Genomic DNA, 17314 nt, shown 5'->3' with positions numbered 1-17314 from the left:
TTCATGTCAATTATGAAATGAAAAACAAAACAACCAAAAAACTCCCAAACAACAAAATACAAACTTTCTGCCACTGCAGGATGTAACAAAGAAAGAGGTAAGAGTGAACACTCTTATTAAATTTATATTACATGATAACTGGCTAAGTATATCACCCCTTCTTGGGATCATCACTAAAAAGTAAATATAACTAACAGCGAAAGACTAAACTGCATTTTTAAAAAGGCAGAGGGAAATTTGAAGAATATATGGATTTTTCTACTCGTTAATGACTCCCACATCTATTTATCATCAACATTTTTGGCCTATGCTGTACACAATGAAAGCAGCCAGGTGGTGGGGGTGCCGTGTGTGAGAAAACCCCAGCGAGCACCCCCCGATGCCGTGGGGCCTGGAAAGAACCATCTCACCTGACACCCCATGAATGCGAAAAATCACAGCGTTTCATTTGCTTTTTTAGTTTCCTCGTGATCTTGAATAATTGAAAGAAGACGGTTCCCAGACAAAAGCCATGAGGATGTTACGAGGCCAGCTACCCTAAACCATCTAAATGAACGAGGCTCGTTTATGGTAAATATTTACACTGATATAGCCAGCTTTCCTCTGCAAACTCCACACAAAGGGTCAGCATGTGGTGAGCAGAGTAACTGCAGCAGCGCTATGAGCAAAGCAAAGGTGGGGTACGTCACCAGCTTTGGCAACATGCTTTTAAGCAGTTATTAACTCCAATCCAATATTACATTGATTAGAGAAAGTTTAATTGTTTGCATTAGCAGAATCAAAATCTTGAGAAAGTGAAGATTTTTCCCTAGCTTTACAGAGGAATAAATGACACAAGACGTACACTCCTCTACCTCAGTTTTTTGCGCTTATTTGATTTATGTTAAATTTCTCTCTCCATGTTGCCTTTCTCATCTTTTGGGCTTGTTGGAGGTATTGAGTACATTACATGAAACAGTTTCAGACTCAAGATCTTAGACTTGCTACTAGTAAAACCATACAACACAAAACTTAGAGGTTAAAACTTCGTAACACAGAAATAGCAACAGGGTATCTTCTTTGTTGGAAACTCTCTGTTACTTGACAAAAATAAAGCCCCCAAATGGGCTGGAACAGTGCAATGTGCTGCTTACTCTTGTATTTTTGCAAGTGCCAAATTGGACGTACTTGCTGTCAAAACAGCACAATCCAAACACCATCAAATAATCACACTCTTTAGTGGATAAACATCAACGTGTAATGAATTGGTAGTGGAAAATGGTGGGGAAAAATAAAAAGAATGGCCTAGAAATGAATGACCTCTTACTTTTGATCTGCTTGCAGAAGGAGTTGGTAACAGGCAACCCGCCCTCATGGCAACTACAAATTCAGGCAGCCTGCAAGCAACACGGGATGGCGTTTGGGAAGATTTGTCAGTTCCCTCCTTTTATACCCAACTCTTTAACCAAAGCGAGTAAATGAGATGAAGTAAAGGCCGCAGGTGAGTAAATTGCGTTAGAAAACACGTCCTCCCCCAGATCTGTTCCCAGACAGTGGAGGCTCATTGTTTTAAGCAGGGAACAAAATTAAGAAGCTTTTCCTAATTAGTTCATCCGTGCTGCATTAAATTTGTGCTGGAAGGTTCCCAACGTGGTCTGCTGCAATTATTAACAATGAATAGGCATCTCATAAAATACTGACACAAATGGTTTTCTGGAGAAAAATTGGCAGGTTTGGCCACACCTCCTATAATTATAAACGTGAAAAGGTTTTCTGAGGAAAATGGTTTTTTAATGAAGGTCTCGCAGTTTGCACTTTGGTTACCGGAGACATCCCAGCGCTGGGATGGGAAAATCCTGCTGTCCAGATGTTCGTATCAGGTAAGTTTTATGCAGATGAATACTGGGGTTCTTGCCTGCAGTGGGGAAGGATGTGACAGGACAAGTGACAACAAAAGCACCAACACTGAGGTGTCAACCACAAAGAATGGCTTTAAGGGAGCCTGGGGGTATGCAGGAAGGGAGAGAACTCAATTTCTTCCAAGGGACCAGAGATAAGGAGACCATCAGACCGAGAGAACTGCATTGCCAGTCAGAACTGATGGAGCAGAAACCCATGTTTTAATTTGCAGATAAATCCCTGCTTGCAGCATAATGATGCACCTAAAAGCAGTAGGCAAGGGCCACACTTCCAATCTTTCTTTTCAGTTTGCATGCAAACACCTTACAGATAGTGCAACTCTGTGAATGGACTGAGACTGTACAGACACACAAGAAAATGCTTCTGCCCCAAAAAGCATATTAAAAGATTCACAGCAGTTTCTGTTCCTCAATATGCTCAAAAAAGCCTATGGCCACAGTTTAAAGGTGAAAAGAGACACAGCTAAAATTCAGAAGTCATGGAACTACTTACAAAATAAACTGCTCCGAAGCTTCCATGGCCAATCTCTCGGAGATCTGTGAAGAGCTTTTCTGGATCTTCTTTGAAGAAGAGCTCTGCAATTTCTGGGTCCTTCAGGCTGCCCGCTCGGCTGGTTGATGGCATCCTGCTGGGCAGAGAGCCGACCGACTATCTGGGTTTAAAGTGCTGCCTCAACCCTTGGTTCATCTGTATGAATGGAGCCTCTTCAGCATGGATTACTGCAAGAAAAAGATTGCAATCCTTCACTGATCATCCTCTTCTCAAAGAGACAGAAACAAAGCTACAGCTTCCCCTTCCTCCAGAGCAAGGATCCCTGTTGTGTGAAGCGACACAACCTGTCTGCTGGGATAATGTCACAGTCCCGCTGCGACCGCGGCCAAGCATTGCTACAGAACACAAACCAAAACCAAGGCGCTAAATGAGCCCCATTCCGTGCGGAGCGGTCAGCAGAACCTCTCTGACCTGCAGTGATAACCCGTTTGGCACCAGCGAGCCCATTTTAGCTTGATACCTCCCTCTGAAGAGTGTCGTTCGGACTTTGCAAAGTGGAAGACACAATTGCATGTGTGTACATATATATATATATATATATATAAAAAATGATCTTTGAAAGAGAAGATACATGGTACACATGCGGTATACAAACCCCCACTGCCATTTACCAATCTCTACACCTTTTAAATTCAGCTCAGTACCTTATTCTTCTGCAACTGTACGGAAGTTAAGAAGCAGCCAGCAATCAACTTATTTCAGCACACACGCACAAACCTTTCTAAAACTTCTCCGTCCACAAGTAAATAACTCATGGTCCTTTTTGTTTGCTTCTCTTATCTAAATTCACGATCTCTACCTTAAATTGCCTGCTCTTCAGAGTTTTATTTTGCAACCCCCTTCTTTAGAGGAACAGCATCCAGAACCCACTTCCACACAAGACGCAAGCAGAGGCGAACATACATTGTAATTGCAACAACACTTGATACAGCCTTCTACAGTAGCCCATTGGCAAACACTTTCTTCAGAGGAACCTGCAACTTCAGCCACAGGGAACATATAAAACCTTTTCTGTGTGCACTGTGCGTTTGCTTTCATTTACTCCAAGTGTGTCTTGGAATCTATCCAGAATAAAAGTATTCGGAGTTGTGCTAAAATCTTACTGAAGCTTTACAACAGGTGAAGCCAAACGACTATTACAATTAAAACACACTTTTTTTTGGCCCTCATAAAGGAAGAGCCTGCGTATTGGGATTTCCTCTCAGTCCCCTGCAAATTGTCACCAGTAAAAACAATTCTGTGTTGCTGGCAAACAGCTAATCACACAGCTCACTTCTTTCCAAAAATGCTTGTCTGGTCAAGACTAGTGCTTTTTAATTCAGATTTCTTATCCCAACTTTAAAATAATAGTTTTACATCTTCATAATCAAGAAAAAAACCCACGATAAACCTGAGTTTAACCAACGTATCAGAAGGCCATGTCCCTGTCCATGTCCCCTCCTTTTGTGGACACTATAAACTCCACCTTTCTCCAAGCCTCTAGACCATCAATGCACCATTTGTTTTCCCCTCCCGGCGGAGCAATTCCTGCAAGAATGGCCAACGATCCTCCTGCGTGTTTCTGCTCGGTGGTGCCCTCTGCACAGCTCCTGCGTGTGCGAGCGCCCCCGACCTGCTCCTCCCGACTCCAGATCACATCGCTGCGAGGGGAGCGCGATGGTGCGAGAGGCAGCCAGGACGTACCTGGTGGTGAGGTCTGCAAGAGCCTCCAGCTTCTCTGCTGAAGACACGTGTGGGAGAGAGAACACAGGGAAGCGAAATCCAGCATTTTCAGAGCTTTCCTCCAAGCAGGTGGCATTCAGAAAGATTTATAATGCAACTCAAGATGTGTTTCCATGATAGCCCGCTCTCAGGGGCTAAGGAGAAAATGACGTTCAAATCCCAGTGGTGGACCCAATATAAAAACATATATATATATATATATATGTACCTAGAGAAAACACACAGCTATTCACAAGTGCTGTACTGCACTCGTGAGCACATACACACACATTTTGTATCGATGCAGGACCATTGCAGGAGCCTTCAAAGCACCAGCGCACGACACACCAGCTGCCAACGGAGCCGAGATGCACAGAACACGACTGCGATATCTCCACCTTCCGTTGCATAACGCAGTAACTAACACCGTGTGGGAAGGGAAATAATTAGCTTCAATTCAGCCTGTACCTGCAGCATGCTATGGTTATGAAGACTGGAAGAAAAGTTGGGGATTTTTGTTATTTTTCTTTCTTTTCTTTCAAATAAGCCAACAATATTCCACTTGATTCCAGCTCTAACAAGCACATAACACTGAAAAACAACTGTTTCACATTTACAGCCCCCAACGAAACAATAGACAAAAAGCATCAGTCAGAAAAGCGCGAGAAAGGAGCTGGGGGAAGGGAGCTGATAACCAGAGCACACTCAGTATTATTGAAGGAATGTTTCTTGGATCGACGGTAATGATGTCATGTTCCATCTTTTAAGAAGCATCAGATTCTTACAAAAAGGACATTGTTGTTCCAAAGCAACTGCTGCAATCCCAGAATGCCCTTTTCCCTACATCTGTTAGTCAGAGGGGCTCGGCTTGGATAAACCTGCTAATATGGCCCAGCGTCACGTGTGGCCGCAGCGAGCCTGCGTGCGGGGCCGCGCCGAGGAGGAACCCGCGCACGGCTCACATGGATTGCGGCTTTTCCCCCTCCCCACCTACCCCCCGATGCCAAACCAGCCACCACACTCGCTCCTGGCGTCATTTCGGAGCACGGCTCTGCAACGTCACCAACAAACAACACTTTTTACCGCTGCTAAAAGTCTTACCAGGCTCATTGACAACACGGAGTGGAACGCGAGCGGGTATTGCGAACAGCACATCGGAGCAGAGCTCATCTGCTGTGATACACCTGCAAAAACAGCCTTTTCCCCTCCAATCCTGAGAGCATCGAGGCAAATTTAATTATCTGTACTCTTAGAATTGCTGCTTTGAAATGCACGAGAATAAAAACATTAAGTATTAAAACCTCTTTAACAGAACAGTCACAAATATGTATGTGACACTATGCTTATCATTCCATCTGCTTAGATGGAACAATAAAAGGCATTAATGTAAATTCCATCCATAAGAAAGCTATACACAGTCTCACTTTAAAAAGTGCTCCCATTTTTGACGGATGCTACAATATTCCATTCCTTCAGTTGTCTTTTCACCCAGACAACATGCGTGGCCAAGATGTTCTGCCTCCTGCCTCCCAATAACGACACCTCAACGCTTTGGGGAAATGGAAGTGAAGTCAGGAAAAGTGGCGTTCAATGTCGTTATTGCATTATTTTAAATGTATTAAAAATGCAGACGAGTTAAGATTATAAAAAAATGCCTGCAATTGAACTCCATGGAAAATTAAATCATATACCAGCAGGCAGCTGGTTTTCTAAATTAGGGTCAAGTTGCACTTGGTATCTTACATTCTTTTGCCAATAGAGTTGCTACAGGTGTTTTTGGCCCGGTGCGGCTATACTGTTAAACACCATCGTTCCCAGAGGATGGGACTGGTCACCTCACCTCAGCTCCATCAGGTGGCCGGATCCTGGTTGCGGCCAAGGGACAGACCCTGCGAAGGGGACACGTCACCCCCTGCTGTGCCCGTATCCGCTGGGTGAACACGCAGCCTACCTACAAACCACCCTGCAGGCTGCTAAAATTAGAGAAAATAAATGCCACCGTTTTTCCGAGCTGTCACTCATACAGAACGAGAATATTGCATTGCATAAAGAGAACTACCGGTAACTAGATCAATTGCATAAATACAACTACTGGTACTTAGACCCGCGAGGTGATGTAGGAATATGAAAAAGATTCAAAATAAGCCAGGGAATGACCAAAGCACAAGACTGCACCAACCATTTCCATGTAGTAGGCTAACTAACTACTTTTAGTTAGTGGCTACGATTTAATAGCGTAAATTACACCGATTCCAGGCCAAAACGTTTTATCAAATTACTTTCATCTGAACAACTACCAGTTAGTAGAAACCTCATCCACAAAAGTCTGTGAGTCAATCAGACTCAGTCCCTGTAATGCTGGCTGTATTCAGCGAACACACCCCAAACCACTGACAGGAGGAAGCTGAGGATGAGGACGGGGCAGGACCTGATTCTCCGCAGCTTTGTGCCTCCCTGCCCTGTCACCTGCGGCTCCAGGAGGACCCAGCCCTGTGACTAACAACCCCGGGATCCTGCAGAGCACAGCGAGCAAAGCTCCTAATGCTCAGCTGCCATATTTAAAGTGTATATTTAAGCCTTATCCTCCAGAGACCTCAGAGAAATTAAAATCTGTCCACAGTAAAATACCTGATGGTTGTCAAGTGTCATCGACAACTGTTTTCATGTAGTAGTGTACTTAACCTTCCCTGCAAAGCTGAGATTTCCACCTATCCATTGTGTTATTTCTCAAGTTCACATCCAGAGGAACCCACTGACTGTGACGATGACCAGAAGGTATTAGGTTACACTAAACATAAGCGCATCAAAGCATCTGTAGTTCCTCAAGACGGTTTAAAAGTTTGTAGAAACCAAAATGTGACAATCACCGTATAGGCTTGCTTGTAGATTACCAGCATTAAAAAGCAGAGCACTTCATCTGTACAAATGAAGTTTTGAGGAATCAACATATTCAACTTCAAAAAAATGCCCTGGTAACCCACCAAGTGTTGCGGACGTTTCTTAAAACCTCTCTTAACCCAGGCTCTGGTCCACCTAGTTGACTCTTTTTCCCTCTTCTGACAGTAGCCGAGCAAGTCTCGCATCGCACACGGGAACACGAGTGACTCCGCTCACAGCAGAAGGCGACAGTTTCCTCCGACAGCTAAAAATCCGCTTCCCATCCGTGCTCAATTACACCGCGGCAGATGGTACCGAGACAGTTGTATTCTAGGTGACTATCACAATGGAAAGTCGACTGGCATCTCCAAGCCTCTCGGAACGAACGGCAATTTTAGTCACTCGATTCATACAAAACCACATACCACAGACCACTCGCGTACTTGGGTAAGCTTCTCCCACCAAGCTAACAGCACGTTACTCTTTCTCCTCCTACTTCTGCAGTTTGGAAATCTTCCTAGAGTGGTAATTAAGGGGGGAAAAAATATTCCAGGAATGAAATAAGAAAAACCTGGAGATTCAGCAAGTGGCATTTAGCTGCTTCTGTGCCCTGAAAAAGGGGCAAAAAGGCACTTGGGGACCATCTCCCATGGGATCCTGCTAACTTAGTTTTACCACTTACTAGTGAGCTACAACTGCGATTAAAAAAACGCTGACAAAGTAACAAACTTGCCTTAATTATCTTAAAATGACTCTTTTTTGTACACTTGTTCTCCCCACTGGATCCACTAGGAGAAACTGTCATGAAGGAAAAGGGAGGTGTGGATGAATTGCGTTCTACAAGACACTGTTAAAACACACTTAATATTCAGAAAAAAAAAAACCCCAAAGCGCTGTCACAAAAGTGATTAAAAAAGGAAACCATCCTGAAACAATGGCAGCCACAAGAACAAAGACACCTGGAATGGGCTGAGTGGAATGTGGAAGGTAACTGCAGACGTGGAAAGCCCCATGGAGGTGTTGCTCTTTTCTATGTTGCTTTTCAGTCTCGAGCTTCTGTCCGCGAGATGCTCCTCTGCTTTCTGCCATCCCCAGGGGAAGGGAAAACCAAGAGTGGCCGGTCCCTGAGGCAGGAGCCCCTTCTGCTGCCACAGCCTGAAGCGGGGGAGATCTCAAAGACACGCTGGACCCTCCATACCTTGTGCTGTGCCAGCAGGGAGCACTTTGTGTGGTCCCCAGCCCCGCGTAGAGCTGTGTGACAATAGAGATCCCCCCGCAGCAGTTCACGAGAGAATGGTCATCAAATGCTGTCCCCCTTTGTATCTTTCACATTCCCTCCTCTGTGTGTTTCTAGAAGGAACAGACTAGAAGTATAAGATAAATCTGCACCTGCATATTGTGGTGAATTGTGGTAGAACCTCTGTTCAAACAGGCTTTTCTTCCCCAAGCTGGTAAATTCTTCTTCGCCTGACAAAGCGCAACGCTACCACTCCAGTAAGATTCCTTTTTCAATGTCTTTTAAAACGATCTTTGAGGAATGGTTCTACCCTGGAAAAATCTCTTTGCAGATATTTTTTCTTTCTTTCTCTGCTTCTCCACCTGTATTTTCTCTTGTATTCTACTTCTTCACAGAATAGCCTTAGGAAGACACTTTTATGTGAGAGTACTGCTCACATTTCCTATACATGCACTTGCAGACTGTGTGGCTTACTTTGATTTCCTCTCAAGATTCTGACACTAAAATGTCCATCATCAGCTCTCGGAATTACTCACCCCAGCGCACCTTCCGACCCCCCCGAGCCGCTCTGCTGGCTCTTTGCTTTCCAGGAACGCCACCAGCAAAAGGGTCGGAAAGCAACGTTTCCCAAACCCCCGTTGACAAGCCCAGGATCTGTGTTTCTGGGCTGGGCTGGGTGTAAATGTTTGTTAGGCTGATCCACATCAGCAGTAAAGCCAACAGTGCAATAATAATCCTGTGCTTGCCACTTAAAGGAAACAGTTTTCTGTATTTCTGATTATTTCTCCCATCTTCCCAGTTTTCCAAGTAGTGGAAAAGATAAATTCTGTGAAAAAGACAGATATTCTGAGCAAACTAAATATATTTTGACAAGTTACATATGCCAGTTATAAACAAACATGAATATACCCAACGCTAACAGTACTCCTGAAAATACTAGTTTTGTTAACCAGCAAGTTTTGCAATGTCACTTGAGAAACACCAAATTTACCACTGAGTCTACCACATCACACAAATAAAAGACATTACTGATGCACCTGAAAGAAATATTAATGCCAAGATGCATCCTGTATTTTTTTCTCCTACTTGAAACAAAACATCCCACGGGATCAACAGTTAGACCTACAGACCAGCTGAAGAACAGCCAGCATTCACTTCTCAAAGACCAATGTCATGAACATTCAAGAAGCGTGAACCATTCCCTGCCATATTCAACACTAACATCTCCCGAATGTCTTCGCTTGTGATAGTTCTGGTACATTTATTAAGAAGGTCAGCTCTAAATTTAGTAATTCCTTAGGCTAGCAAAGCTATGAGGAAGGCAACTGGAAAAAATGAAATCTTCTGTCCCCCTTCTTTTGCAATTAATTAAGTTCATAGTTGTTGCCAAGTCTTTTCCTTTACTATGTGAAGCACGGCATTAATGCACATTCTGCGACTAAATCACCTTCAACTTTGGGACTATAGAGCGTACGCTGTGATGATTCCAGTGCAGGACACGCTGTGCTGGCAGCACACAGGCCAGGAAGAGGTTAATGAGCAGCCAGCTGATGAGTCAATTAAGTCTAGAGGCCAAAATACTGGGAAACTCCTGCTGCCCATCAAAAAAACCTAAAAATATTGGTCAGATACCCTAATGGGACTTGAGTCTAAAAAACCCTTTTCTTGACCCCTAAGCAATTTTGGCCCAGAATAATAAATATAGTAGGCATAAGCACATTAGCTATTTTAGATTAAGCATAAATAACTAAGAAATAAGCTACTAAACTCACAATATAGACAATCATTCTTGAGAAAAAAAGTAATTAAAAAGTAGTGGTATCACACACCATTTTAGAAAGGTGGTCTGAAAGGAAATATTGAAAGCCTTTATGTCTGATAAGTTGGAAAATAAATATGTTTAAATTGAGCTTGGAACTGAATTCACTGGGGTGCAGGAGAACACAAGGATGCACATCCAGCCCGACATGTCCCACCCTCCCCAGGCCACAGCTCAGACTCTTATTTGAGCAAGTGAACCTGGTGAAACTGAAGCTGGTAGGAAGAACCTAAGGTAGAAAATAAAGTCAAATACAAATGGAAAAATCCAAGTGAAAGCCAGTGTGGGAATAATGTTAGAAGCCAAGGTGTGACAGCGGGAAGCCCCGGGCGGTCACCCAGCCTGCTCCACTGCTGCGCTGGAAAAAGCCACGGGGAACAGCACAAAGCCAACGAGCAGGTGTAACGTATGGTGCTGTCACAGACCGTACATCAAGAAAGCTGGTCCTTCAATAAACTCATACATTAAACACCGCTGACCTATGGAGATGAGTAAGTAGCTGCCCTGAGTCTGACGTAGCTCCAGTGACATTTGCTTTTGTCACAACTGTCTCCTTCCAACAGCTGCTGCTCCACAGAAGCTCCTCACAAGGGCTGCAGCCAAACTGGAGAATTAATTGAACGAATAATTAGTGGAAGTAACATGCTAATCACTCGGTGACTGCGATACACCAAGAACTAACAAGCCAAACATTTATGCACTAGACTATGTGTCATTAAAATAACAGAACGACTCAAAAAGATATTAAAAAAGAAGTGGGCAGTCTTGTATACAAAATTAGTATGAGTATTAATTAGTCATAGATGGAGAACAGAAACATCACCTCTGAACCCTGAGCTGAAATACTGATACAACACTGAAAAAAAGCAAGCGGTCAGATACATAATTACATGTTTTCAACAAGGGAAAAGGCCTCTGCAACCAGAGCGACCACGGGTACTGTGCAGAACCTGCATAATATTTGCATTTAAGATCTGGAACAGGAGGGAGAGGAACACGACAAGTTTTAGTGAGGGCAGCTGACAGTATCAGAAAGTACACAGAACCTTAAAAACTAACGTGAGCAAACGAGAAGGCAGGAGACGAAAGCTCAAAAAAGTAAAGAATGATCAAGCACATACCTACTCGTAAACTAAACAGAACTCGGAGCTGAGTCTTGTGCAGACAGCTCAACGAAAATAATTGCATAGTTATACAATGACAGACTTGTAAAACAAAACAAAACAAATGACATGAATCAATTAGGAAAATATAGAATTTCTGACAATACATCAACGAAATCTCTGCCATGGTCTGCTCCTGGCTATTATTCTTCACTCGTATCTAGCAATAAAATGAAAGTACAGTACAAAAAGGCCTCAGACATAAGAAGTCATCAATGCCCGAGAAGACAAGCTAAGCTTGAAAAGGTGTCAGAGTTCCAAATCCTACCTAAGAAGGCCATGTCAGGTACTTGGACTCCAAGACCACAAGGAGAGTCCATAAGACGTAAGAGAAGCATCTATGTAACAGAGTGAAGGAATTCAACCAAACGAGCTATAAAGAGCAAAATTAACCTGCAGAAATTACTGCAAGGTACTGAGCCGGAGTGACACAAACATTGGGGTTTAAATTAAACATGTGCAGGAGTCAGAACATCCCCAGACAGGTCAGGTAAGGTATCCGGAGCGCTCCTGGCGCTTCTGCTGAAACATCCCGCTGCTGCCAGGAACAGAAGGCAGGACCAGGCAGGCGATGCCTTAGATTCTGGGTGACAACTGTTGTATTGCTATTCTTCTAGAGTCAAACAAGCATCATCAAAAAATACTTTGTCATGAAAAAGGTCAATTTATCCAGTTTTACTGAAGCTCGGGTTGAGTATTTATTTTTCCTGTCTCCACATGACTGAGCAGAACAACTTTTTACACAGCACGCAGCAATGGGGTGAGTCAAATAACCAAAAGCAAACAACAACAAACCGAAAACCACCTTTTTCACTCTGTTACCTACTTGAAGAAATGCTTCTCCAGTGGGTTCTGCGAGGTCTAGATTACTTCTCTTTATGCCTTCCACTTCAGTTTTCAGTGTGTATTAAGATAACGAGCACACCTTTTAATTTGATGATTTTTATCTGCTTTTATGGGGAAAACACTCATTTCAACTAATATACAAAACAGCTTAGGTAGCAGTGGTTCAGACAGAGAATGTGTCTCAATTGGACAGTTACCATCATAGGACTGAGGGTCCTCTTAAGTCCTGTTCCTGCTATTTTAAGCAACTATATAATAGAATTCAATCATCAAATAATAACCAACTCCCAAGAACTTCTCAAAGCCACTACCCTGATTACAAGGCTGCTCCAGAAACCCACTCCTATTACAATTAGGAACCAATTTAAGAACTGATTAAGACTGATTTACAGTTTGTATTCACTTGTCGGTTCGCACTGATCTACTCTTTTGCCCACACTGTCCTTAAAAGTTTAAACGGTTTTCTTCCCTTTTCAACATTAAGGGATAAGCACAAGTAAAGAGATACAAGATACGTCTTTTTACCTGAAAAAAGGGATGAGACAAGAAGCATATGAGAACCACTGTCCTCTCCATTACGCTGCCAGCAGCTGGTCCACTTTTCTTCCCGACAGTGCCTAGGATGCTCTTGCTCCCCATCACCTTCCCCAACTGCCATTGCTGAGCAAAATGATGCTGCTGTAAGGAACGCAACAGCTTCTGGCCAGGACTTAAATCTAAGTATCAGCTGCAGTGCCCAAAATCTGTCCTGGATCCCAGGGGATGGCAGATGCGGGGCCGAGCGCATCCCATGTGCTCGTGGTCCTGCACTTCCAGGTGGGAGCACAGAGACCTCCCTGTCCCGGCACGTGGTCTGTTTACCCAGGAATTCTGGGCAAGTCTGCTGAAATTCCATAAACCTGGAAGATTTATTGTAGAAGCTCTGGGATCCCTTTCGCCCAGCAACAGACATCCCCGCAGCGAGGGACAAGACTGAAGCAGGAGAAGTTTCCTCTCCTGCTTCCCAGATTCAGGCAGTCACCGGTCTGTGTGCTACACCACAGCGGTTCCGTTTGCTGACATCTTATCTCCTATGTACTTATATACCCATTACCATGGTAACCAAATTCCTCAGAACATCAAATGTAATTTTTGTATCTAGTGTATTAGAACAAAATTATTAAGGTTACAAAGGCAAGCACTCCAAAATTAGACAGTGTCAGAATTCAGACTGCCATCTCCCTTGCCAACCCGTCTTCACTTGCTGCCTCCCTTCCCATCTCCACTCCTGCTAACCCCAGGCTCCATTTCTCCACCAGCTGCAGCTCCTTCCTCTCTGCAGCCACAGTTTGCACTTTACTCCTGTCCTGACATATTCTCATCGCTCCTCTCTCATCTGACTTTCATCCCTCCTGCATTCACACCAGGCGTTTTCCTCCTCCACACTGCCTGGGTGCTCTCCAGGAATGATTCACTGAACGCAGGACAGAGATTCCCGACGGTCTAGGAACTGGGAACAAGAGGAGCCTCTCTCGCAAGGAAAAGTCCTTCTGATCTCCTGTAGCCCAGGGCTGGAGCATCTTCAGCTGCTCTCGGAGGATAACTGCCTGCTCAGCACCAGGAGCTGCAAAATACTTGAGCAACACGTAGCGCTGGTTTACTCTCTTATTAATATTACCACTGCACATCGCACTGTAAGAGCACCCCAAGGGTCCCACTAAAGGATAAGCCCCTGTTCCAGGAGGTGTTTTGCAAATACAAAGAGAATCTGCATCTTGATAGAACTCGTATAAAACAGATTAACCTTTGTGCTTTACCTGCCTGTATCGCTATTCTATACATACATCACTAGGGGGAAGATGCATGCATGGAATGCTCAAGTGCTGTTTTCTCTTAACACCAGCATCTGCAGACACTATAGAAATGAAGAGTGGAATCCACTGCAGTGGAATATACCCAATGAATTCAGCAGATCTCTCTTTACAGGTTTACTAAGAAGTCCATCAAATCATGGACTTAGACATCCTGTTGCTTGTCTGCCTCTCCACCAGAAAGACAGGTTAAGTCAATATATTGCTGTGCACACACAGAAGGTAAATGACTACGTATTTCCTCCAAAAACCTGCTTCAAAACCATTATCTGTCTCTTTTCTGGTTTCAGCAGTATTACTAATTGTCCCAAATACAAGGGATGAAAGAGGTAGGTCAGCATCTGCACCTGAAGCAAATACTTGGAACAGCCATTCTGAAACTAGGCCCACAAAGCAGGTTTTAATGCCCTAGGTCCATCCTACCCGGCTGACTCTTACTGGAGTATTTAAAATAAATTTCTCCTGTACACCAACTTCAGCTCCCAAGCAAGAAATACAGCACTTCTGCTGGCCTGAAGCGAGGAGGAAAGCACTTAAGTCACTTGAATGTACCTAGAAAGCGTTAAAGTATTTTAAGACTGAAAAGGCAATTTCAGCTCAAGTAGGAACACATCCATCCTAAATTTGACGGAAAACTGTAATCAGAAATTGGTCTATTCCAACAGCACAGATCCAAACACCTTTACATTTCATGGGTTCTTTGTGTGCTCACGCACAAAGCCGCTTAATCCAGCTGTTCTCAGCAATCATTCACAAAAGCAAATGAATGAAAAAGAAATAATCAGCAACCATTTGCACTCCTACCCTTCAGTTGAGGTGAATAATTTGATTGCTTCCGTCAATGGACAAAACTATTTTCTGTGCCTTTAAATAAAAGGTTAATGGAGATATGGTAGAACTAGCTCTCACACTTTCTGAAAACAAGGTTGTCCTGCCTGTCCCAAGGACTCCGGCCTCAGCTTTTGCATGAGGTGAATGTGGCGGGGAGGTGCCAATGGGTGACTTTTCCGGGACGGACCCGATCTTTGAGAGACACAGCAAAGGAATGGTGTTGCAAAGAAAAAGCCAGTTTAAATAACCTTATACTTCTCCTTAGCATTCAGCCCTGGCAGGGATCAGCCTGGGCCGTGCTGGGCGGCAGCGGCGGCCGTCGTGAGGAGCCTCTGGCCTGCAGAAAGCAGGGCTTGGGTCAAAGCCAAAGCGCGCTCCTCGGGCACACAACCACACCACCTAACCAGGGATGGGAACTGCCCGTGATAAAAACCACCACCCAGAGCCACAACCACACAGCACAGCTGCAACAGGATTAAGCTGTATGGTCTGAAGGGCTTCCTTAGGATTGCCTATGAGGATGTGACACAGTGGTCTGGCTACGTTGGGGTATGGAAGTGAAGCAGTAGGGGACAAGGAAAGCCATGAGAATCATCCCCAGAGAGCAGGGAACAGACCTTGCCAAGGGGACATTGGAAATTATAAAAAATAAATCACCTGCTGGTTTGTTTTGGTGGTGGTTTTATTTTTTTTGGTGGTGGTTTTATTTGTTTGTTTTGGTTTTGTTTTCCAGAAACAGGGTTTGGGATTCTCTCTCGACAACACACAAACCGCTACACTCCTCTTACATGACACCTCCCAGAGATCCTCCCATTTCCCTGGAGAGTTTAGCAAACATTTTTAGAAAAAACAAGAGAAGTTGGCTGCATCAGAGTTTCAACACTGTCACCATGTCTCTTCAGGTTCCTTTAAAATGCTCCTCTCCCTTGCAGTGTAATACTTAAGAATCTGCCTTATACACAGCTACACCTGCAGTGAACTAGTCCTCATTCTGAGGCAGAAGAATATGCAGCGTTTTTCACTTAAATTTTAAGAAAACGTACAGAATTTTAAAAGAGCACATGAGAGGACAATCGGTCATTACCTAAAACCCAGCTTAATTAATGACAGCTATGCGTGTTTAGATTTTATCACACCATAGATATTTTATACTGAGAAATTGTATTAGAAAACTTGTCCTGGTGAAAAGCAGAAGCTTTTCCAAAGAGCTTTTCCTTTTGGGACAGAAGCGATGGTTTACACTGGGGATGATGGCATTTAATTGTTGGCAAAAAGTAAAATAAAATCATCTCTCTGCAGTGAAGACCATTCATCCTGAAGTTGAAATATTATCAGTCTGTGGTATTCAAACGTAGTGTCCACAGAGATGAACGAAGCGGCTCACGGCTCCGGCCGCTGGTTTCGCAGCCTGCGGAGCGAGGACGGCTCTGCGTGACCAAGCTGTCACTCCCCGGGATGGAAACCACACCTGCAAGGCTCCGTTCACAGGTTCTTTGCTATTCCTGAGGTCTTATGCTGGCTCTGGAAAAGCGTGGAAAGACCAGAGGCCTGGTCACTACAAGTTACTACTCTCTCCTAAGAGGATGTTATTCAACTGCCAAAACTCACAATGTCACATCTGACCTACACATTCATTACCAAGGCTTAGAAAGCACTGGCATTTGTTGAGCCCTTAGCAGAGCTGCAGTAAACACTCTTACCTTACAAACACACAAACTATGTGTCTAAGAGGTGACCTGTCCAAGACCACACACGTTCACAGAAAGGTCGGAAAGGTCTGATGGCACAGTTCTTATGCCAACCACTAAATACACAGGGTCTGCGTTTCCTTTTCAAGTTTCACCCAGTGCCTAGCCTATAAAAATAAGGAGCAGTATTATTTACCTATTTTATTATCTTCTACCTCAACAGAATTACAATTATCCCTAGACAGAGTGTTAAACCTTTGCAGAAGAACGGATAAGTCAGTGAATAACAGAGTTATGACCACTGGTCCCAGTCCGCACACACGCGGGGGCTGAAGGCTGCCTCTGCTACAGGCAGATGTTACCAAATTCCTTTCACATCTGTTCGGATTTCAGGACACAAGTGCCCACACCACTCACAAAAATACCCACCCTCGCAGCCTTTTGGTAGCCAACTATTTGAAGGGGCCCAGAGAAAGGAGGAGACACCCCTAGAAGCTGCTGGGAAGGGCACTGGGAGGGTGGAACAGCAGAAGAATACAGGAAATTTTTACACTATTGCAGTCTGCACTGCACCTACTCCAGGGATAAACAAAATTCCAATCTCCACAATCTCCCAAGGCTGGCAATCTGACACCTTTTGTGAATACTAAATTCACCCGTACAAAGAACGTTCTCCTTTGTAGGTTCTGAAACATCTCACACGCCGTTTCCTACCGGTAACTGAACAGGCAGCATCATTTCGTACCTGGCAATTGGAAGCCTCTTTTTCAGCAGTCTGGAATAATGGATTACACCTTTTGTTTGTCAGTAGGAACATTAGTGTTCCCGAACACAACGGGGCAAGGAATATC

The 17314-nt window shown here is 44.0% G+C and overlaps 1 protein-coding gene across 1 annotated transcript in view; it reads right to left on the bottom strand.

Moving 5' to 3' along the window:
* The window catches only part of TAOK1 (TAO kinase 1), a 68083-nt gene that overhangs the window by 38797 nt on the left and 11972 nt on the right, over window positions 1-17314 (bottom strand). Inside the window, exon 2 of the mRNA XM_082068848.1 lies at window positions 2392-2618. Within this exon, the coding sequence (XP_081924974.1) occupies window positions 2392-2523 (132 nt within the window). The 5' untranslated portion in view covers window positions 2524-2618. The remainder of the gene's footprint in view (window positions 1-2391; window positions 2619-17314) is intronic.

The sequence above is a fragment of the Streptopelia decaocto genome (assembly GCF_964273445.1).
Source record: "Streptopelia decaocto genome assembly, chromosome: 18".
Taxonomy (NCBI): Eukaryota; Metazoa; Chordata; class Aves; order Columbiformes; family Columbidae; genus Streptopelia; species Streptopelia decaocto.
This window is presented reverse-complemented; position numbering and strand designations above follow the sequence as displayed.